The sequence below is a fragment of the Octopus bimaculoides genome, chromosome 3 (assembly GCF_046866305.1).
Source record: "Octopus bimaculoides isolate indiv1 chromosome 3, ASM4686630v1, whole genome shotgun sequence".
Taxonomy (NCBI): domain Eukaryota; kingdom Metazoa; phylum Mollusca; class Cephalopoda; order Octopoda; family Octopodidae; genus Octopus; species Octopus bimaculoides.
Window position 1 is genome coordinate 68,513,434 of NC_142930.1, and position 23,770 is coordinate 68,537,203.

Consider the following 23,770-nt stretch of genomic DNA (forward strand, 5'->3'; position numbering starts at 1 on the left):
GGCAATGACTAGTGACCGAGACCTTTGGAAATATGCTGTGCTTGAGAAGACCCAGCAAGCCAAATGAGACCATAACCCGTGGCCTATGCCAGGGGTGTAACCAGCCCACTTAACGTACCTTTCCTTCATTGGACACTAAACTCTGCTTGCTAAGACCTGTTGAGGCAAGTGAAATCAAAATTAAATTCGATGACTGGCATCCGTGCTAGTGGAGCGCTAAGAGCACCATCCAAGAATGATCATTGCCAGAGCAGCTGACTGGCTTCCGTGCCAGTGGCACATAAAAAGTACCATCCGAGCATGATTGTTACCAGCATTGCCTTACTGGCACTTGTTATGGTGGCACATGAAAAAATATTCGAGCGAGGCTGTTGTCAGTGCCACTGGACTGGCTCCTGTGCAGGTGGCATGTAAAAAACACCATTTGAGCATGGCCGTTGCCACTACCGCCTGACTGGCCCTTGTGCCAGTGGCACGTAAAAGTACCCACTACACTCTAGGAGTGGTTGATGTTAGGAAGGGCATCCAGTTGTAGAAAAACTCTGCCAGATCAGATTGGAGCCTGGTGCAGCCATCCGGTTCACCAGTCCTGTCAAATCATCCAACCCATGGTAGCATGGGAAGCGGATGTTAAATGATGATGATGATGATGATAATAATAATAGTGAAATAAATAATGAAGGCAACCTTCTAACAATGCGAAAGGGCAAGTTGACTACTCAACTTGCCCTTTCATATTATCAGAACCTCTACTTCATCATTTGCTATTTTTACTTCTGCATCAAGCAAATAAAATGCTCTTAAAATAATTAATCTTTGTCAAGAGTGATTTTGAAAATCAATGCCATTTAATTGAACAGTCTTTCACTGACATCTCAAGATATACTATATTGTTATACAAAGAAACATTCATCACACCTTATGTAGCACATAACCAAGTTTTTTGTTCATGTCTTCATATGAGCCTATACCATTATGGAAATAGTCTAACACTAATTTTTTGCAACTAATTCTATCATACATGTAAGCATATGCAATATATAATAATGTACTCATGATAACTATTTTAGAAATAAAGTTAAATTTAGAAGGATCATATAACCATTTCACTAATTTGATGTTTAGTTTATAGGTAAGTTTCATTCTATTTTCATTACAACTGGCTCCATTGTGTCCAACATTAGATATATGGCATGGAATCTTTCTTTTTATTTTTAAGATAGACAAGCAGAAAAGACAGAATACTGGACTTAAACATTTTTCCATTTTTAGTTATGTTCCTGGTTCAAAATTGCTTCCTCTCTAGAATTGGTAGAAAAAGGACAGTGTGTACAGTGATTGACTCAGTTAATTGTAATCTTCAACAGATCTGTGGTCTTCAGCCAATTTAATAAACCATTAATTTATTCATTATAATATAATTACCATAATTATATTATCTATTCAATTAATCTCTCTTTCTCTTTCTTACACACGCACACAAAATGTATTAGATTTTGCTTCCTGGAGAATTTCTGCATGAATAAGTCATAAAATAGTAATTAACTTAATTTTCATTGCAAATTATGTATGTGACCATAAGTGTGACTAAGTCAATAGGATGTCAGTCTACCAAGTGAAAGGCTGAAGTGTTGATATCCACTCATTGCCACTGAAACAAATCTCAGGAACCTGTTCAACAAGGAGTATATAGATGTCATACATAGGTACATTTTACTGCTATAAGGACTAAGAACAGTGTATATTATCAAACTGAAATCTTCCTACAGATGTGCACCAAGACATTATAGAATAGTTTAAACCTGTTAAATCATCTTAACAAAAATACAACTATTATGAAGACATTTCAGACTAACTTGCAATTTTAAATTGGATATTTTACATATTTAAAGATGATACTGAGTTTTATTTTATTTTACTTAATAAGATTACACTATTCTCCAGTACTTTTCTCTCTTACAGTGCAAAAATATATAGGTAAGTAAATAAGGTACTGGTAAATAAGGTGTTTCACTTTATCCTGACTTTTCTTTGATGTTTTCATTGAAACCTACATTACTAAGGTCAGTTATAACAAGCCTAATCCAACTTTGCTTTGATCTTCAACTGCCAACTTATCTCCTCTCTTATCTGCACAAACCATTGTCTCTAATATATAGTTAAATTATTTAATGGAGTGAAACATCAAAAATTTTTACTCCATATTTAGTGAGGAAAAGACAACATTTATTAAGTTGATGTGCAAATATCAAAGACAACATTTGCTAAGTAGATGTGCAAATATCAAATGAGATTCTGTACACAAGTATCCAGAAAAACTTGACTAAGTTTAAAAATGTATTTTAACCCCAAATTTCATAATTGGTACTTTAACTTATAAAATACTATCTATAGTCTCAAACAGTTTTATGAATTTGCACCTAATAAATGTGTCAAAATTCTTGTGCATAGATAGATAAATCTGATGTATTTTCCATCATAGGGTGCTCTCTTTCACTTTGCAGGCTACAATGCAACCCTAACAGCGCTGGTGCCACAAAGAGCACCCAGTTTACTCTAAGTGTTTAGTAATGAAACTGAATAACGACAACATAGAGTTTGAGAGAGCTCTTTAGTCTTGCTGATGTTGAGGCAACCTCTATAGTGTTGATGCCATAAAAAATGCACCTACTGAATCCTGTTGAACTGTCCTACCCATGCCAACTTGGAAAGCAAACGCAAAATGAGGATGATAATGAAGGTATCCAATGTGATAAAAACTACAGATGATGCTGACTGAAATTATATTTTAAAATAAAATTTCAATGCAATAAATATATTAGCCCTTTAGTAAACAGTTGAAAATTTACAGCTAAGATTTTAATGTAAATGACACTACCACATTATCAAAACCAATTTGAGATTGTAAAATGAACAACAGGCTTGTTGACAGAACTTAAACTATGCATTTATGGCTTGTGGAAACAACACATTATCACTTACATAGTAGAGTGACTGCCATTCCCTCTCCAAATTGTATTATGTTGAGTTTTTTCCTTACTATATCAACTCCATAAGTGTCTCATTTGTTCCATGGATAATTTGTTAGCTACTTAGTGCTAGCAGGGCAGGTTATTTTATTAATGTCCAGTACACAGTAAGGTGTCCTATCTTGGTTTGGTGCTTGGAATGAAAATAATCCCATGAGTTCATGGGATTATTCTTAATGCAAACATCAGACTAAGATAGTGCTAAATAACTAGTATGAGAAGCAAGTAAGCTATTTGTGGAGATAAAATACTACAGTTAAAATAACGAGAAAATCATTTAAAGTACCTATATTGATATAGGACAGCAGATATGTTGTAGTATAATTAGGAACACAGTCACCTAGTAATTATAATAATGCATAAATTAAATCTCCTCAGTTAGCCAGCTGCTTGTTTTTCTGATTCAAGTTGATGTTTATAATATTTAATAACATCTACCAAAAAGTTAGACTATGTCCAAAAACAAACACTTCCACTTGGAGAATTTTGGTGATTGGCATCTTTAATACATTTGAAAAACTTAAAATTGTCTCCAAAAAACTGCCATGACATGAAGACCTACAAACATGTTGAATCATCACTCTTCCAAATCTACAATTTGCATTTGGTTTGATATAAAGAGACCGAATGATTAATATAAAGTATTAATAAAAATAATGGCATGAGTTTTATTTTATAATTTTTTCAACAATAAATAAAAAACAAAATATACACAGATTCAAAAGATACGAGAAAGCGACAAAGAGAGTTGATCTGGAGTGAAAGAAAAATAACAGAAGAAAAACAATATGATGTCCATGAAAATGAGCAAGTCAGTCGAGCCATTTTTCTCTTTGAAACTAAAAAACGTCTCTTAATTTGGAGTTTTGTAGGAAAATGATGAAAGACTGTACAGAAATTTCATAATTCTTACTTTTTATAAACTGCTAAGGCAAGAAATCTTTGAAAAATAAAGTAATTTCTGATTTTGAAAAAAAATTCTGAAAAAGATGTAAATTTATTTCTTTTGCAACTTAACAAGTCTGTTTATTTTTGAAACAGTCTTTAAAACCTTAAAACAAAACTTGTTCATATTTATATATATATATATAAGAGTGTACATGAAATAATGTAAGTGGATTAGGAGGCTTCCATATTGGGCGGATGTCAGCATTTGGTGTATGTTTAATTCAATTTACAGATAACGTGTAAATCACCATTATTTCTCTCATCAAAAAGCAAAAAAAAAAAAATATACAACGATGACTAATTCCTCAAAGCTTGTAATCTGCAAGATAAAATGCAAAGAGAAATATAAATAATAATTACAATACAGAAAAACATTATTACATGTAATAAAAACATACATCACAGAGACAGCCTCACTCTACCATTTTATTGAGACACTGTTATATCTTGTTTGCCTGATCCCTCCAGTAAAGATGAACAAAGATAGCAATACATGTGACAAAAAAAGGAACAAATGGGCAGAGGGGAGAGGGTACTCCTTAATTTTGTCAAAGACAACCTTACTAGTGCCAATGACAAGATAAAATGCTCTTTGTGTATGTTGTGAAGTGGTTGGTTATAGGAAGGGCATCCAACTGAAAAAATGTATAAAAGGGAACAAAAGGAAATGTGGATTCCAGAAGCCCCTGCACAGGAAACCCAACTAGAAAGTATTTTTGAATAAAATTGATACATGGTAGAAAAGGCACTTTTGTTGTGTGACATACTTTCTAGTGTTCAATGGCACAATAAAATGTATCCAGTGTCAATGCTGTAAATTGATTGATGATTGGAAATGCATTCAGCAATAAAAAAAAAATCCCATACAAATGAAAATGGCTGGTTTTCTGTTGCTACATGTACCTGACGAAGAAGAAATGTGACAAGTGATGAGACACTGTGAAATCCATCCAACACATGACAGCATGGAAAAACAGATATAAAATGATGATACTACACAACTATGTTACATTGTATCATGTCCTATTATGCTACTTCAGCATCAATAATCAGCACCAGCATTAACAATCTTAGGAATTATTCCTTATTCTAAATTCTCTTAGACTAGTTTTCTGTGATGAAATCCCTATTGTTATTTCCAGTCCAAGTACCTAATAGTAAATCCTGCTTTTCCACTGCAAAATGCACACCTTGATGCTATTCATCAGCTTAAAATTTCAATAGTTAATGCCTTTCTCTCACCTATCTTATTAAATTCCACTACATGTTGAAACTAATGCTTCTGGAACTATAATTTGGAGTGAATTGTCAACCTATTGCTAGAGTGACTTGATCATGGCACTATGTCAAATCAAAGAACTTGCCATTTTCTAAGGAAGTTCTTACCACTACTTGCCTGTGACTATAAATACTTTAAGTTTCCCTTTGCATTTGAATATTGTGCTATGACAGCTCCTACAGTACCTTACTGTCTTCAAACCATATTCTTCTTGTTTGATACTCTAGCTTCAATCTACTCAGATTGAAGATCCTAATTTATGTCTCAAGATATTTCTAAATTTTACAAGAACAAAACTCCAATAAAACATCTAAAAGGAACTCTATTTAGTACAATAACACTAGCCTATAGTCAAGAAAGTTACAAGAAAACAATGCAGTGACATTTTGAAGAATCACTCCATGTAATTAGATCTCTCCTTTACATTGCAACCAACTGAATGTCTTATAAAAAACTATTTAACTTTCAGTGTTGTTGGTGTTGCTTGATAATGGGACAGTCTTTACTTGGATGGGTCTCTGAACCTAGAGAAGTTTTGCTTAAATAGTTTAATCCCAACATCTGATATGAACCAAAGCTCAATCATTTTAAACTGGTTGATGCTATTCCCCACAATACTTGTATCAAATACTCAGGTGGTTAAACTGGCACTGTCTCAAATATATAATTCCATCTGGGAGACTGTGCACCAGATTCCATTGGGGAGTGTTGTAGTGGTGATTGCCACAATACTGAAGAAGCCATCCCAAATAAGTTGGGTTTTACAAGGAATGTTCTATCAATGACTGCCACAGTGATATGCTGAGAAGTTGGACTCAACATTTATGTGAGCAGCAGTCTAGCATAAATTCCATTTGCTCTTCCATTCATATTTCCTCATAGTTCAACAAAGATCTGAGATGCATTGGAGAGACCTAATCTTTTCAGCACCGGTGGTTGCTATAAAATCATTAGTGTTATTTCTGGTCCACTTGCAACAAAAAGTGGACATGCACTGAGCTAAATAAAATGACTTGATTCCTGATAATTGTTTCTTGTCATAATACAGTCCCAATCATTATCATCATTTTAATTTGTTTTTTTTTATGTTAGAACATGCTGGGTACATCTGTCAGGTGTGTTGACACTTGTCTTGATCCTAATTTATTTCATCAATGAAGACCAATATCTTGAGATATGCTCTCAACTACTTCTTCCCATGTTTCTATAGGGGGTTCCTTTATCATGGGCACCTTTCACTGTCAGTATATGACACTTTTTTTAAAGGCACAGCTTGTTTATTTATATTACTCATACAGACTAGCAGTGTTCTCTTCCACACACTTCGGTTAATGACTAAATTCCTAGCTAGTCTCTCTTACTTGTGTACCACCTCTTAATGCATACTTGATCATACAGCTTTTATCCACTCATGTCTCACTTACATGCGGCATCAGGTACCTTACATTTGTTTCCTACAGCCTATCTTTTGTACAGAAAAAAAATTTTTGTTTAACACTTTAGCATTCAAATTTCTTTGTCGTATGTAATACATATTTATTCACATTGTTTTGAATTAATCACACATTATCTTGTAGCTTCAACATTTCAATGGTGTGTTTGTATATTTTTACAATGATATTGTAGGGTATGTGTGAGAGGTTGGATTGGGTCAGTTTTAACATAAAACAGGTAGAATATTTGGGCCAGATATGACAAGGTTAAAGGTTTTACTGGCTTAACTTTGCTAATTTATCTAGAATATACTTTTATCTTATAGCATTGTTCACATTTAATACTATGCATCATAATTTTTGTCTTTAAGTGAGTGTACTTCTCTTAACAAACATTAGATACTAGAGTATTCCAGTCTAATTTCAAAGTTCATATCAATCTATCCACTGACATCACTTAGTTTAAGACAATCAAACACAAAAAATTCCTTTCTAATACCATGTCTGGTAAGTTCACCATCATCAATTCCCCACAGAGAAAGTTCACCGTACAAATTTTTCAACATAATTTTTCAACATCAATTTTTCAACATAATTTTTCAACATCAATTTTTCTCACGTTTTTCTTCAATAAAATAGTTTTTAACTATCAATGATCAGATACTATGGATATATTTTCTTGGTAAACTTTCTTTGTGGTGAACTTTCCTCATGGTGAATTGATGGCAGTGAACTCTCCTCTGATGAATTGATGGTGGTGAACTAACCTGTAATCTTTTAATACACACTATCATCATTATCATTTAACATGTGTTTTCCATGCTGGCATGGGTTGGCTGGTTTGACAGGAGCTGGCCAGCTGAAGAGCTGCCTGGGCTACAAGTCTGTTTTGGTATGGTTTCTATAGTTGGATGCCCACCCTAATGCCAACCACTTTACAGAGTGTACTGGGTGCTTTTTACATGGCACCAGCAACCACAAACCTGCAAGATTAGGATTGCTCAGTTGAAGAGGGATGTAGGGGACATGCCTGCATCTCTCTTCAGCTGAGCAATCCTAATCTTGCGTGCTCATGGGTGCTGGTGCCAGGTAAAAATATATGTATGAATTATATATATCTAAATTAATAAAAAAATGTATAACTACTCCATTGACATAATCATTACCATATTTACATGTCAGATAGCAGTTCTCAGCTAAATTCAGTGATGAAATATTTTAATGTTTTTTTTTCTACTTTTAAAAGGGTCTATTAACAAGCTTCTTACTCTGCAGTGCAAAAATTAGCAAATGACTTATAAGATGCCCACCTTCGAGTAAGATCATCTTCTTTAACAGAATCTGCAGTAACTGTTGATCTAATGGAGCCTGAAGCAGGGTTCAGATCTTTGAGCTGGTCTATCATCTCCAGGCCATTCTCTTCGGCAACTTGTTGTATCAGTGCTTCAACCTGATCTTGAGGTGTTGTTAAAGTGGTAGCAGAACTCATTGACGACTCCAATGTCTAAAAAAAAAAAAAAAGATTAACAACTCCAGAGAAAAAGGAAAACAAAATACTGTGGGAGATATTTGTAAAAGTAAATTGGCACAATGAGATTACAATAGTGGACTACTGATTCCATGGGTATCAAGTTCAAACCTTACTGCTATGGTCATTGTGTTATGTTCCTGAGCTAGACACAGTTCTACTTTTTTCAGCTTGTCTGACCACTAAAGTTGAGTAGTTCAGTAGTAGAAAGGGAATCCAGCTGTAAAAAACAATTGCTCCAACAAAAACAATTCCAACCATGCAAGAATAGAAAGAAATGGATGTAAAATATTGTCCATAAATACCTATAAAATAAGTGTTTTATTCATTGGTATTTGGGTCAAAACTATTCAAATCCTTTCAGGTGTTGCCTCACAGATAAAGAAAACAATTTTATATTTAATCACTAGGACTCACCAACTCCTTATATAGACATCTAACTTCCGATGATTCAGCCCTCATAGCTATAAATAAGGACCATGATGAGATACAGCTCACTGCTCTAACAAATTAATGAGTGATTTGTAGTAACGCATATCTCATATGGAAAAGGCTTTTGATTAACTGATAATCAATTCCAAAGAATGAGGTTGTTATTCAAAAACTTAGTGCCTTGAAAACTGGGCTAAGTTTTAGTACATTGTAATATTATTAGAAATGTCTGTCCATATTTTCTGTTATTTATTTCTTAATAGCAGCTGCATAACAGCAATCCATGAAAATACATATAAAAACAGATTTTAAAGAGAATATTTCTGACAGCAACAGGGATCAGAAATAAATGGAATAAACCTATAACAAAAAAAAAAAAAAAAAAAAAAAACCTGATAACACAATGCATCTTGCTTAATATGTTTGGGAGTAGGAGTATAATAAATTACAATTGCTATGTTCTATGGTTCTCTTTAGCTTATGCATATGAAAACCATAAATGACCAAGTTAATGAGATACTGGACAAGCAACTGAGTTGTAGAGAATTTATATTCTGTTACCAGCATTGCAAAGTGTCCGTAGCATTTGACACTTAACTCAAAATGGTTCTCAAGCTAGCTGTGAATAGGTAACAGAATAATAAAGGATTTGAGAATATAACTAACAAAATGAGCTGTCGATTTAAAAATACAAAAGATATTTCAATGAAATTTTTTAGCAATAAATCAGAGAAACTTTACTTAGTGCAAAGTTTGTATTGTTAATGGTTTATTTTCATGTCTTGTAACATTGTTACAAGACAAGAAAACAGAAACAACTAATAACAAAAACCTTGAAAATAAACAATAATAAAACATAGAAATAGTATGATACTCACAGAAGTTTTAACATCAAGGTCTTCAAATTGCTTCTCAAACTTTTGCATTATTTGTTCAATCTAGGAGAAAGATGACATAACTATTAGATTAAACTGAACCAAAAGCAAAAAACAAGCAGCATAAAGATAGACAATAAATATAGAAACACTTTGAATAAAAAAATTTTCTCATAACAAAAATGTTACTGAATGGGATTGATACATTCAATAAAAATAAGTTTGTCACTAAATTAGCAAACTTTCAGAATCGAGCATAGAAAAATGTGAAGGTTATGGATAAAGTGCTTATTCATTCAAACTGATTCTTTTACATAAATCTCACAAACTTTCGAAAGTCTCTCTTCACTCCCTAGAATACAAATTACATTAAATTCATCCAGTCACCTTGATGTCTCAGTTTGGTAGGATGGGTGGGGCAAAATGGCTATGGGCACTGCTCTTTTCTTGTCAGGTCAAATAAGGTGTAGGGGCATGCACCATTCAAGTGCGTTGCTGCATTCACCATTTGTCAGTATATTCCTGGGTCCTCTCAAGCAGAGTCACAGTCAGTCCCCATCTCTGTGAAATACTGTCTTATCTGCCATGTGGTTGACCAATACGAGCCATCATCCCAGCTAGAACCTCAGTGAAAAGAACATGGTAAGCAGGGTTTGACTAGGAAAATTGAGCAACATGGCGAAACAGTATGGCAACCCATAATCCTGTAAAGCATCCTGATACCAAAGAAGCTCCGGCGGTTCCTAGGGGCCTTGGACATGCGAAAGAATAGACCTGTCTCCTCTATGTGTCATAAAAGGCAACTAAAAGAAGTTGAGGTAAGATCTGCACTTCAACCTTGTAAAACCCTCACCAGCAACAAACTCCTGTACAAACCTCCAAAATTCTCTTCCCCAGGGAAGTACACCAACTACCTATAAGGCATGTTGTGTGAAATGACTGGGACAAAGCCATCAGCACTCCCATCCACCAAATGGGGAAAGCCCTGAAGGACAGGAAAGATTGGAGGGTTGTCACCGGAGTGGTGCAAAGGTGTCATTCACCAGGAGTAGGAAATCTCAGCTCAGTCTGATGAGGGCCATTTAGGTGGGGACCGGGAATGTCCTTTCTCTGAAGGATGATTCCACATCTGCTCCTGATGTCTTTCTTATGGAAAATAGGGAAAAAAAAAAATGTTGATGTAACAACCCATTTTACAGCACACTGGTTAAAAACATTTTATCAGTAGTAGAAAAAAATTGTATACAAACATTCTTAATTCTGCATCATTTAACATGTTGAATTTGCAAGCCCTCCTCTTCTATTCAAGGTCAGTTTAACCAACATATATATAAACTGAATACAGATGATTTTTACCTTTACTAAATCTGATGCAGATGCTGCTTTCTCCAATGATTTTGTGACTCCTTCAATATTTTTGGCCACCTAAAATAAAAATAAAAACATCAATAAGACTCGAACAAGAAAACATAGATAAATCACTTACATTAGACATAAACATGTCTATAGAGGTACTTCAATAATACTATTTTAAGTAGCTTTAAGACTTCTCCAGCAGTATTCTCCAAAAGTTTTTGAAACTTGAGGAATATAAATTATTTTGGTACAAAGCTAATTATTCTATAGGTGATGAGTAACCAACAGAATCAAACCAAGTAGACTACTGGTACTTATATTATTAACATCATGGATCATCATCATCATCATTTAATGTCCGCTTTCCATGCTGACATAGGTTGGACTGAGGACTGGCAAGCCACAAGGCTGTACCAGGCTCCAATCTGATCTGGCAAGGTTTTTACAGCTGGATGCCCTTCCTAATGTCAACCACTCCAAGAGTGTAGTGGGTGCTTTTTATGTGCCACCAGCACAAGGGCCAGTCAGGTGGTACTGGCATCGACTACACTTGAATGGTGCTTTTGGTGTGCCACCGGCACGAAAGCCAGTTAGGCAGCACAGGGAGAAAAGCAAAATCAACAGGGTTTTAACCCAGAGTTGAAAGAACCAGAAACTGCACATTGTAATAAAACTTTGCTGTTTTTTACCATCTGTTTCATTAATTGGGAACAATAAGAGAAGTGATGACGTGGCAGCAATGGTAAAGTATAAGGATAAGGTCTTTTCAGTTTAGCTCCTCTCTCTCTTCTACATCCCGAGTTCAAATACTGAAGGATGGTTTTGGCTTTCATTAATAAGTACAGAAATGAACTAAAGGTGATGAAATAAGTTTCTGCTCCTTCCTTACGAATTCATGACCTAATATCAATATAAGGAAACTAGACTACTTTCAATACTTAAGAATACATGTTGGTAGATAGGCTAGAATGATAGTTTAACCCTTTCATTACCAACCTGGCTGAAACCGGCTCTGGCTCTGAGTACAAATGTCTTGTTTTTATAAGTTTTGAATTAAAATCTTCCACCAAACCTTAATCACAATTTATGTTCCTAAAACTAGCTTAATGATAACTAAGTTATTTTACTAAATTCTTTGTTATATTTAAAGTAATTCAAAGAAACACAGAGCATCTCAAAATAAATACAGTAACGAAAGGGTTAAAAGCCTCTAAAAGTTTACTCTTGTTCCACTACATTCTGAGCTCAAATACTGCTAGGAATTTACTTCTTTTATATTGCTTGTTGAAAACATAGTATACTGTTTATAATATATATTTTTCAACATTTATTCCTATAACAAAAAGTTTTTGAGTTTTAAAGTTTGTAATTCATAAGACCGTTTTTTGGTTCATCTTTGATTCATTTTAAGGCCATTTTGATAAGAAATTTCAAATTCTTAATAAAATAAATATTTAATAACAGGCAATAAATCTTTTCCTGAGTTGCTGGTTTCAACTTAGTTTCACTATTTTACAAATTTTAAACGATTTTATGTAAATTTTGGTATAAATATTTTACTTTTTGTGAAATCTAAGAATTACATTTATATGAAGCTGTAAGCTGATAGAAAATGTTTCATGCAAAAATAGGTAATCTTGGAACAAGCTAACACAAGTTTCCTCTCAAAGACTTCATTCATTAACCAAGCTATTAACTGGCTCTAAAGTTTTAGTTTCTTGCCTACTATCATCATGTATGAACTAGAAAAAGGGAAATATATTTGCATAATACTTGATGAACAATTTAAGGTGAAAAGAATGACTAAAACCAGAAATCAAAGATGAATCAATGACTTGGCTATCCAGGAACACACTTCCTTTCTTTATAGTGTTTATCACCATCAATAACTTGATTATTAATTAACCATAAAATTGTTTAACTAGTACAAATAGTTTTGATTAGGAATCTTAGACAATGATAGAGAAAAGTCTTATTGCTTATTATTAAATATTCATTGGAATTATTCTAAGGATATGAACTTTTCAAGCAAAAGTTTCATATGAAAATAGTACTGAAATGAATCAACAAAAAATTGAAGTTACAGGAATAAATGTTGAAAACTTTAGAAAGTTAAATGAAATAGAAATTTGCTAAATATGTACAAAAATATTGAATTAGAATTCTTAGAGAACAATGAAAAAGTTCATACTTGTTTCATTGTGACAGCTGTCTGCACTTTACTTGATACTGCATCTACACGAGCAGCCATACGCAAGTAGTTCAATTGTTCATTTTTTTTCCTAATAGCATTCTCTGCATAAACTTTAGCAACTTCAATATTTTTTTGCTGTATTGCCTGCAAAAAGAAAAAGAGTAGAAAATAAGAAATAGATAAATATGATATAATATGAAAGGAGATACAGATTTTAATATCCACTTTCTTACTGATTCACACAATCAATGTACATACTAACTTTACTGGAGCTGTTAACTTAAAAAGGGCTTAGCAATAGCAATTTTCTTTCTTGAGAATCTCTTTATCCTTAATTTTGTAGCAGTTGATGATGACCTTATTGTACAACATAGTTCACTATGAAATTAGTGTAAAACAAACTCATCCTGATGTCTCAACATCTCAGCAAATATCTGCAATGAAGTGACAGCTTTTCCAATCTTTAACTCTTTAGCATTTAATCTGGTCATATCCGGCCCAAATATCCTAGTTGTTTTACGTTAAAACTGAGCAGATCCAACCTCTCACACCTACTTTACAATGTCATTCTAAAATTATACAAAAAACACCAGTGGAATCTTGAAGCTACAAAATAATGCATAATTGATTCAAAACAATGTGAATAAATAAGCATTACATTCGATAGAGTAATCAGAATAATGAAGGGTTAAGTTATTAATTACTTTGGTTTAAGTCACTTATTACTTTAGTCACCATATTCACATTCATGTATACATCAGGTCTCCCTATTTACTCCACTGGGGGTATACTTTGTTCCATTCCTAATTGCACTACCATTTCTCACTCTTTTCATTGTCACAGAGGCTAAGTGTACTTGTACTGCTTCAATCCATAAATGTCTTCATTCACCCAAAATACATCATCTTCCAGTTTTTAATAACCTTTAATGATGGACTTCTTTAACATTTCCAACCAAATCTACGTTAAACATATTACCTTATGTCCATTTAAAACTTTAATAAATTCTTGATAAATCTTTACAATTTTTGATAAGAATCTCTGGCACATTCTGAAATTAATTTCAAACAATGAGCAACATTTAAAATACATAAATAGTACCCATCTCCAAAAATTACAAACAAATTTCCCCCAGATCTCTGGTAGAAGTTATCATCATCAGCCTTTAATATTTGTTTTCTATGCTGGCATGGGTTGGACAGCTTGCCCAGTTCTGGCAAGCTGCACCAGGTTTCAGTCTGACATGGCTTGGTTTCTATGGCTGGATGCCCTTCTTAATGCCAACCACTTTACAGTGTGTGCTGGATGTTTGTAACATGCTACAGGCACAAGTGCTTTTACATGACAGCAGCACAAGTGCTTTTATGTGACAGCAGCACAAGTGCTGTAGTCAATCCTCTTGTTTATTTTAAAGATGAGTTATATTTGAAATAAGTATTCTGACCCTTATATAAGATATATTGACTTCGGATTCAACACAATTAAAACTGCATTAGAGTGATTGGAATTGCTTTCCAGTGTCCAAAAACTGCATTAGTCCTCAATAGTACCTGACCCTTTCCAAAAGTCATATCTATCAATCCAGGAAATGTCACATTTACTACAGTCACTAACATATTAATTTCAAATTTTGGCACAAGGCCAGTGAGTTCAGGGAAGGGGCTAAGTCGATTACATCGACCCCAGTACTCCACTGGTACTTATTTTATTGACACCAAAAGGATGAAAGGCAAAATCGACTCCAGCAGAATTTGAACTCAGATCATAAAGATGGATGAAATGCTGCTAAGCATTTTGCCTGGCGTGCTAACAATTCTGCCAGCTCATTGCCTTCTAAAATATCAGATCCAATAGTATCTCCAAACACTACTGTTATACAATATCATTACATTAATTCACAAACACACACACACTAATTAATATACCTTCAGACTGCCTAGTTTTAGCTCACTAGATGTCATCAAAAACAATGAAAAACTACTGTCCATCTATGCTCATACATTGTACTTTAATATCAAAATACCACACAATCAAACACTCAAACATTCATACACTTTTTTTACAATCAGTCAACTAAAGAGATTACCTTTTTTACGCGATTTTCCTGCGCATGTTGTTCTTTCTCTGCTTTTCGTGCCAGTCGTTCAAGTTGTTTTGTAGTGAACTATAAAAGAAAAATACTTATGAAATGAATTATACACTTAGGATGACTTTCACTTAATCAAAAGTAGAATGAGAATGATAATGTCAACATACTAGTAATATAGTTAGCTACTGAATATTCAATCATTGTTATCATCATTTCTACAATCATTTTTCCATGCTGGCAACGGTTGGACAAATCATCACTGGTCAACTTATGATGAACGAAGCTCTTCCAATATAAAAAGAACAACCACACCATCAAATTTGTGTGAGCAATCCACTGCAATGACTACTACTTTGTTTCATCATCATTGCCAAACACCCACATTTCATCACTCATTAGGACACTGTTCAATTTTCATTGGCATTTGAATGATCAAACAACTTCTAACAGACTCTTGGTTTTCAGTTTGTTCATATCAGCTGACACTGCACAAAATCTGAAGGAAGGTGATGCATCTTCAATTTTTCACTTAAAATCATGAGGTATGAACTTTTACAGATTCCCACTTCTTCATGAACAGTCAGGTAATGACTTTCATAGCTCACAGCATGCACTTTTGCAATATGATCATTGTCTGTTGTCATGCAAAGTCATCCAAATTAGGGATTGTCTTCTGTGGACATCCTCTTCTAATCTAAAAGGCTGGTACCACTTGTGACAATGTATAAAGCTCCTTATCATAAGCTGTTGCAACACTGGGAAAAGAGCCCATGTATGGTACCTCTTACAACCCCAGATCAAATAAAGTCTTGCATATGAATTTGATAGATAATAAACTGAAAGAAGCCCTTTGTATATGTATGTGTGTATGTATATATAGTGTGTGTGTACTTGTGTGTGTGCATGAATGCTTGTACTTGTGTGTGTGTGTTTGTGTCTCTTTGATCTCATGCAATAGTTATAAATGCACATCAATGTCCTACAAGTAGTATCCTTTGTTTCCTAACATCCATGGAAATATGCCCACCCAAGGGAGAAACCTAACTTTGCTTAGAAACAGGTGAGGGTTGGCAACGTGACAGACATCCAGCAGTAGAAAATCTGCTTCAATGAATTCCATCCCAGACATGCAAGCATGAGAAAAAAATGAATGCTAAAATGACGATAATGATGAACTTCTTTCAGTTCCTGTCTACTAAAATCTACAAGGCTTCGGTTGACTAAAGGCTATAGTAAGACACTTACCCTAGGTGGGACTGAACCTTAAATCACATAATCAGAAATCGAATTATTTAACCACACAGCCATATACATATACGCAGTAATACCTTGCATAATGCTGATTCAATATAGAGCTCTCTTTCTTGAAGACAATATATTCAGTGGGATACCATTACATTATTGCATTACTAATTCTTACTGTTACTTTGATGTGCATATATATGTGTGTGTGTGTGCGTGCACGCATGTATGTGTGTGTGAGGGTGCATGGCTTAGTGGTTAGGGTGTTGCACTCATGATCACTAGATTGTGATTTCAGTTCATAGACTGGGTGGTGTGTTGTGTTCTTGAAAAAAACATTTCATCTCACACTGTTCTATGATCACTTCGACACCTGATGTGTGGTACACTGTGCACTTATCCACTCATTGCCAATTTGATGGTGAGTGTGAGCTAATGTGTGCCACAAATATTTGATTACTATAAACAAATCATTTGTGCATGTCATTTGGCAAAAGCTGAACACTAACACATCATCTTCAACAGGAGAGTCCATCATATAATAAATATACATGTATATCTATATATATGCATATAAGAGCTAGTGTGGCTGTGTTTGCTTCCTAACCACATGGTTTCCAGTTTAGTTCCACTGCATAACATCTTAATCTTCCACTATAACTCAAGGCCAACCAAAGCATTGTGAGTGGTAAATGGAAACTGATAAAAGCCCATCATGTGTGTGTGTGTGTGCACTATTATCTCCTGGTCTTGACATCATGTAACAGTTGTAAATAAGAGTCACCATCAATAAGTAACATCTTTCATTTCCATTCTGATATTATCTTCTTGTCTGAACATTTCCCAAATTAAGCAACTGTTCTTCATTTATGCTTTCTTGTCTTACACAATTCCTTTCTCAAAAGTTCTTCCTGATATTCTACTCACTGTTCTGCAGTCATCTCACTTCTCTCTCAAAAACTATCCCATATAATCAGCTCACTGTTCATCATCCATGTTCTCCTTCATATCTGTTAACTTTTTCCTTTAATACAGTCAGTGCTCTTCATGTTTATATTCTGTCATATTTCATTATCTCTTGGTTCCTTTTATTTCCTACCTTTGTTCTTCCTGTTTCCGTTGTCTCTCTATCACCTCATTCTTTCTGTTGTTACTTCAAATTCTCAATTTCATTCAATACAAAAGCTTCTTTAAATATGATGTAAAAATAATATTGGCAGAAGTGTTCAAAAATAATAAAAAATAGATAAATGATAACAAGAAATTGGAATACTTCCTTACTGTTTATTCACTGCCACCCCATAAAAGCTTAATTGAAGGTAAAAGTGTTTTCCTTTGCAAAAGCGTGAAAGTGCTTCCCTAGAAAATGAAATTATTAAGGAAAGAGTGTTTTCCTAAAGAATGTAATTACTAAGTAATCTAAGAAATTATGATTCACACTCATGCACCCTACCATATGGTTGGGAAGCAAACTTCAGAACTACACAGATCTGCTTGTACGTAAATAACATATTCTCATGCAGAGAATTGAACCCAGGCTGCCTGGGTTCGCAGGCACACATACCTTATTAAAGAGGTAGGTCTTAATTTATGGTATGTTGTAAGTGCTTCGATATTACAATAAATGAATACAGAGCCAATTGGTATAGAGGATGCATCAAATAGTGGATAACTTCGTAAATGGATGAAATCCAATAAAGGCAATATACTATATTTTCTTCCTATACACCTAATATATATATATATATCATCATCATCATCGTCGTTTAATGTTCGCTTTCCATGCTAGCATGGGTTGGACGATTTGACTGAGGACTGGTGAAACCAGATGGCTACACCAGGCTTCAATCTGATTTTGCAGAGTTTCTACAGCTGGATGCCCTTCCTAACGCCAACCACTCAGAGAGTGTAGTGGGTGCTTTTACGTGCCACCGGCACGAAGGCCAGTCAGGCGGTACTGGCAACGGCCACACTCAAAATGGTGTATTTTATGTGCATATATATATATATATTCATAAAATCAGTTTGGATAATTATCTGAATTCAGCAATGCTTGATGATTTCCCATTCTTAGCTATTGAAAAAAATTTCTCCATTACAATTTACATCATATAAAAAGAGGGGGAAGAGAGAGTAGAAAAAGACAGTTAGCATAACAGGTTCAAGATGAGTGGACATACTAAGTTTGGTGGCAGGCACATAGTGAAAAAAAATTATTTATAGAGAGTGAAAAAAGAAGAGTGTGTGTGTGTGTGTGTGTGTTGGTATGGTGATGCATACAGGAAAAATAGAACTCAAAATATGAGTATATGTATATTTTTATTAATATTTAGCAGAAACAGAGTGACTCAAGAGCTGAGAGTTTTATGTGTTAGCACTAAGTGTCAATACATGAAACTCTTGACCCTTGAGTTACTCAGTTGGTTCTACTAAATATATATATATACATACACACACACAGAAAGAGAAGGGATGTGTGTGTGTGTGAACTTCCATAACATAAAATCAACATGGAGAATAATTTTGTTTTCAGCTTTTTTTAATTTTTGAATATTGTTTCATTTGATATCTTTTAAGGCTATAAATATTTTTTCCTTTTGAAAATTAGCATTCATTTCTTCATTTTGTAAAAGTAGTGCCAAGAAATGTGATAAAAGACAAATTATAATTATTGTATGTATACCAAATTTCCTGATATTACCCATGGTGGCAAAAGTACTTTTCCAAAGTTACTTGTCATATGACTGTAAAACTCTAGTGGCTTAATAAGCAGTAAATATGAATGTATGCTGTTGCATTTTTTAAATATTTTGTTTGATGGACATTTTTACAATGTTAAGTGCCAGATTAATATAGGTAATATATAGGATAGATTTATATACATTTTAAACATCAGATAGGGAACAAAAGAAATTCAACATTAAACAAAAGTTGCTTAATACTCACCCTTAACTGAAACAATGTCTCTGTAAAATAGAACATAGAATATTAGGATAATTAAGAGGAAATTCAGGTAGTAATATTATCAAGCAAGAAACATCTTATATCAATATATGATACTAATAGAAACTAATAACAATAATATTTATTCATTATCAATATTATAACAAGGATATTAATTTGTAAAATAAAGCAGATTTCTTACAATATTCTGACACAATATATAAGTAAGCAATATATCTTAAATACTTAGGGTGTAAGGACTTTCGAGCGAGATTGTTGCCAGTGCCTCTGGACTGGCTCTTGTGCGGCTGGCACATAAAATACACCATTTTGAGCGTGGCCGTTGCCAGTACCACCTGACTGGCCTTCATACCGGTGGCATGTAAAAGCATCCACTACACTCTCAGAGTGGTTGGCGTTAGGAAGGGCATCCAGCTGTAGAAACTCTGCCAAATCAGATTGGAGCCTGGTGTAGCCATCTAGTTTCACCAGTCCTCAGTCAAATCGTCCAACCCATGCTAGCATGGAAAGCGGACGTTAAACGATGAACGAACGACTAAGGGATGAATAGTTTTCACTTCTATTTTCAGTAATTAATCACAGAGCCTTGCATAGCTTCAAAGTTCAAATAAGACATACACTCGAATACTGCAGCCACCATGCATCCAAAAGACCATTCAACTAGTCACCAGAGATATGATTACCGACACACAACAACGTCTCAAAGTTCTACTACTACTACTACTACTACTACTACTACTACTACTACTACTACTACTACAACAATGACCTCTATTCATCTGAACCTGCTAACTGCACACCCTCACCCATCAGCTTTACTGTCTTCTCAGATCTTGCATAAAACACTTTGCCCAGTAGTTTCTATCCCAGAACTGTAACCTCTGACATTCACCCTGTCCATGTTTTCTCTAACAGACAACAAACTGTAAATGCTGAAACTGAATATCAACCACATCAGTCTCAGTGATCTGCCCCTTCTTTTCCTCCTCTGACATTAGTCAGAAATAACAGAAGGAAGATACAATTCAATGGTGAACCAACATTTGAAATATTGGTGAGTGTAAGTTTGCCAGTCATGCAGATAGGTTTTGTTTGAACGATTTCAAATAAAAGGTGCATGCAATGACTGCATCAGCTAACACTTTACTATATCTAACCCTTTACCTTTTGTAAAGGAAATCAGTCTGAAATGTATATGAAGACTATTGAATTCCTATAAGCAATTATCATAGCTTGCAAGAGAGAAGACTGCACTGGTAAATACAAGTAATGGATATGAAGGATGACACCTACGTGAAGAAATGTCAAGTAATTTAAATGTAAGGAGTTTATGGAAAACAAAGACCAAAAAAGATGAGGGAAGAAGTAGAAAAGGCTGATCACAGGATCCTGGACTTCACAAAGGTAATGAAAAGAGACTGCAAGAAATGGCATAATGTTGTGCTGGTGCAGACTTATCCAATCTATGCCACCATAAAAAAATAGAAAATCATGACAATTATATTAAACCTAGCTTTTGTAGGAAGCACAATAATTTAAATAGAAAATTGCTTGCTTAAAGTTGGTATAATGTAATACCTTTGTTTCCATGAGTAGTATTGACATTTTACTCATGGATTTTTATCTCTAGGCTGAAACACAAAATATATGCTGAAAATTGGAGGGTGTCACTGACATATAAATATGTGCAGTTAAATGACAATCCATAGGTCATTAATGTATAGAAGGATGGACTACAAAGAAGCATGTAAGTCTTGAATTAGATGTGGATTAAATGGAGAGGGGCAGAAAGAGCCTTAAATACATATTATAGTAAAGTGGTCTGTGAGGAACTTCTAGTACATATAGCTAGTGATAGAAGAACATACATTGCTAGGTATATCACAGTTTTTAGAACAGGCATACAATATCCATCCATGTCATAAGGGGTAACTAGTAGAGTTGATATCAGGAAGGGCACTGTTTCAAAAAGTCCCATCCAACCTTTGTCAAGATGGAAAAGTGATGCATGAACTCTCTCTCATATATATATATATATATATATATATATATATATATATATATATATATATATATATATATATATAATGCGAGAGAGTTAGGGGTTGAGGATTCAATCCACTAAGGGATAGTATCTATCCAATATACTGCTGGGAGGGTACCCAATTATTGTTACACTAGTGTTATACCAAGTGTAATAAGTGGGTGCGGGTAAAAGGGGGGTTATTTTGCCCTAAATTTATATAGTAATTAGAAAATGGAGAAGAATATGCAGTACCCATCGACTTGCAGACAGTGTATTCTGTTGAGTTAATCAACTTATTTTGTAACTAAAATGACAAAAACGATAACATACAAATGCTTTATTATTTTTGTCATTTTAGTTACAAAATAAGTTAATTAATTCAACGAATACACTGCAAGTCGATGGGTACTGCATATTCTCCTCCATTTTCTAATTGCTATATATATATATATATATATATATATATACATATATGTATGAAGTACATTATGTAGAATGTGTATCAAAGTCTGATACTGTATGGTAGTGAGGGTCTGTACAGCAGCAACTGTAAAAAACAAATTGAATAAACTTCATTTGAAGTGTAACATAAAAGTTAAGTAAACTATCAATACCTGTGACGTTGAGTCAACATCACAGAACAACAAATGTCTCAAAGTTCTACTACTACTACTACTACTACAACAATTACCGAAAGAAACTAACTTTTCATAATATACTCGTTCTTAGCAGGTAACCCTCCAATTCGGCTATCTTTGTCAAGTCTAATAGAAAAAACACTTGTTGTTTATATTACTCAGTCAGTTCTGAGACACTACTTAGTAGGAATTGCTGTAAAGGTAAATTGGCCTGTAAGAGTTTGTTTACAAAACCAATTGCTGTTAAGTTCAGTGCGGTTCTCTCAGCATATAATTCAAGTAGACAAGTGCAATTAAATGAAATTTAAGAAAAAACAATAACTGCAGGTTTCTATTATTTAAATTAAAGAGAATTATTAAATTTAGAGCTTGCAGAGATTGGTAAAAACTCAAGGATCGCACGAAAATTATAACAAGATGATCGGCATTTTCGTTTTTTTCTTTTTTTTTTTTTAGTTTCATATCATTTTACTCATAATTTAAACAGAATACATCGTGTGTGAAAACCTGCTGTAAGACATGTATGTATAATGAAATACTTGAAAAAGTTAAACAGTACAACTATATATTATACAAATAAATATACTGAGTCACTTCCCTATGTATTTATATTTTGATTCACTGACAAATTATGCTCTCCAAGGACTTTTTTGGGAGCTTATGTTCAGAATCGAGCTAAGAGGTTTGGTTATTATTTAATAATTCACCAGTGTTTGTTCATCTTCCTTTCGTAATTTTCAGTGAATAGTAAATACATATGGATACGACTCAGTATATTTATTCATAATGAACACTGTATTGGTACTCTAGTAGTTATATAAAATATATGTAAGTTATATACACTGGTGGAGGTAAAGGACATGGACCGCATATCTATATCAAAATTAAATTGTCTTCACATGACCAACGTTATAATATAAACAAAAGGGTTTTTTTAAATACCATTCTACGGAGTAAATACTTAGCTCCATAACAAACACTAGTTAACCATTCATTATTTGTATTGTAAGTTCTAAAAATAATTTCCTTAACTATTACACATCTTCAACTATAATTGTTAACATATATAATCGGAGAAAGCTGAAAGAATTATTTTCTGCAACTCTCAGTTGGTATCGCTAATTCAAATTCCGAACCCAAATGTTAAATGAAGTAATTAAATGCAGTTTAAATATGTAACTGGGTAATCACAAATAACAACTAAAGATGTATGTAAGGGAAAAGTAACTGTAATTACAATTTATTTTTGTCAGATCACATTTATGGGAAAACAGAATTTGGCAGTTTATAGCCAACACCCGGATGGTCAAATGAGCACCTTAAACACACTGCAATTGGAATTATTACCTATTACAAAGACAATATCAATAGAAATAGAATTAATTTATATTCTTACCTTCCACTTTTGACATGGTCTTAAGTTTGAAAGTAAATCAAGAAAAATACAAACAAAATTCAGTAAAAGAATAATCTGAGTAACGAAACGATAAATTGAAACTATAACAGGAAGTTTTGAAATCAACTTCCGTTTGATAATCTTGTCTGTTATCGAGAATAGTTATTTGATAGTTAACTCATTATAAAAATAATTTATATCCTTTTACTTTTAGATATCACCCTTCTCTTCACTGGAAACTAGTTTCAAGGTTTTGTACTAAAAAAAATATATATATATAATTATTTAGAATCACCTCCTGTCGAATTACTTAAATTCATGTCATTGCTCATATGAATTAT

General features: G+C 33.8%; 1 protein-coding gene across 1 annotated transcript; it reads right to left on the reverse strand.

Moving 5' to 3' along the window:
* Window positions 1–3,677: 3,677 nt before the first annotated feature.
* Window positions 3,678–23,763, reverse strand: LOC106882648 (charged multivesicular body protein 1a). The gene is made up of 8 exons (XM_014933393.3): window positions 23,430–23,763; window positions 19,352–19,371; window positions 15,161–15,238; window positions 13,072–13,218; window positions 10,881–10,949; window positions 9,528–9,587; window positions 8,000–8,193; window positions 3,678–4,296 (listed from the first exon to the last, which is right to left on the reverse strand). The coding sequence occupies exons 1-8, from the start codon at window positions 23,443–23,445 to the stop codon at window positions 4,275–4,277; spliced, it is 606 nt and encodes a 201-aa protein (XP_014788879.1). The 5' UTR covers window positions 23,446–23,763; the 3' UTR covers window positions 3,678–4,274.
* Between the last annotated feature and the right edge of the window lie 7 nt (window positions 23,764–23,770).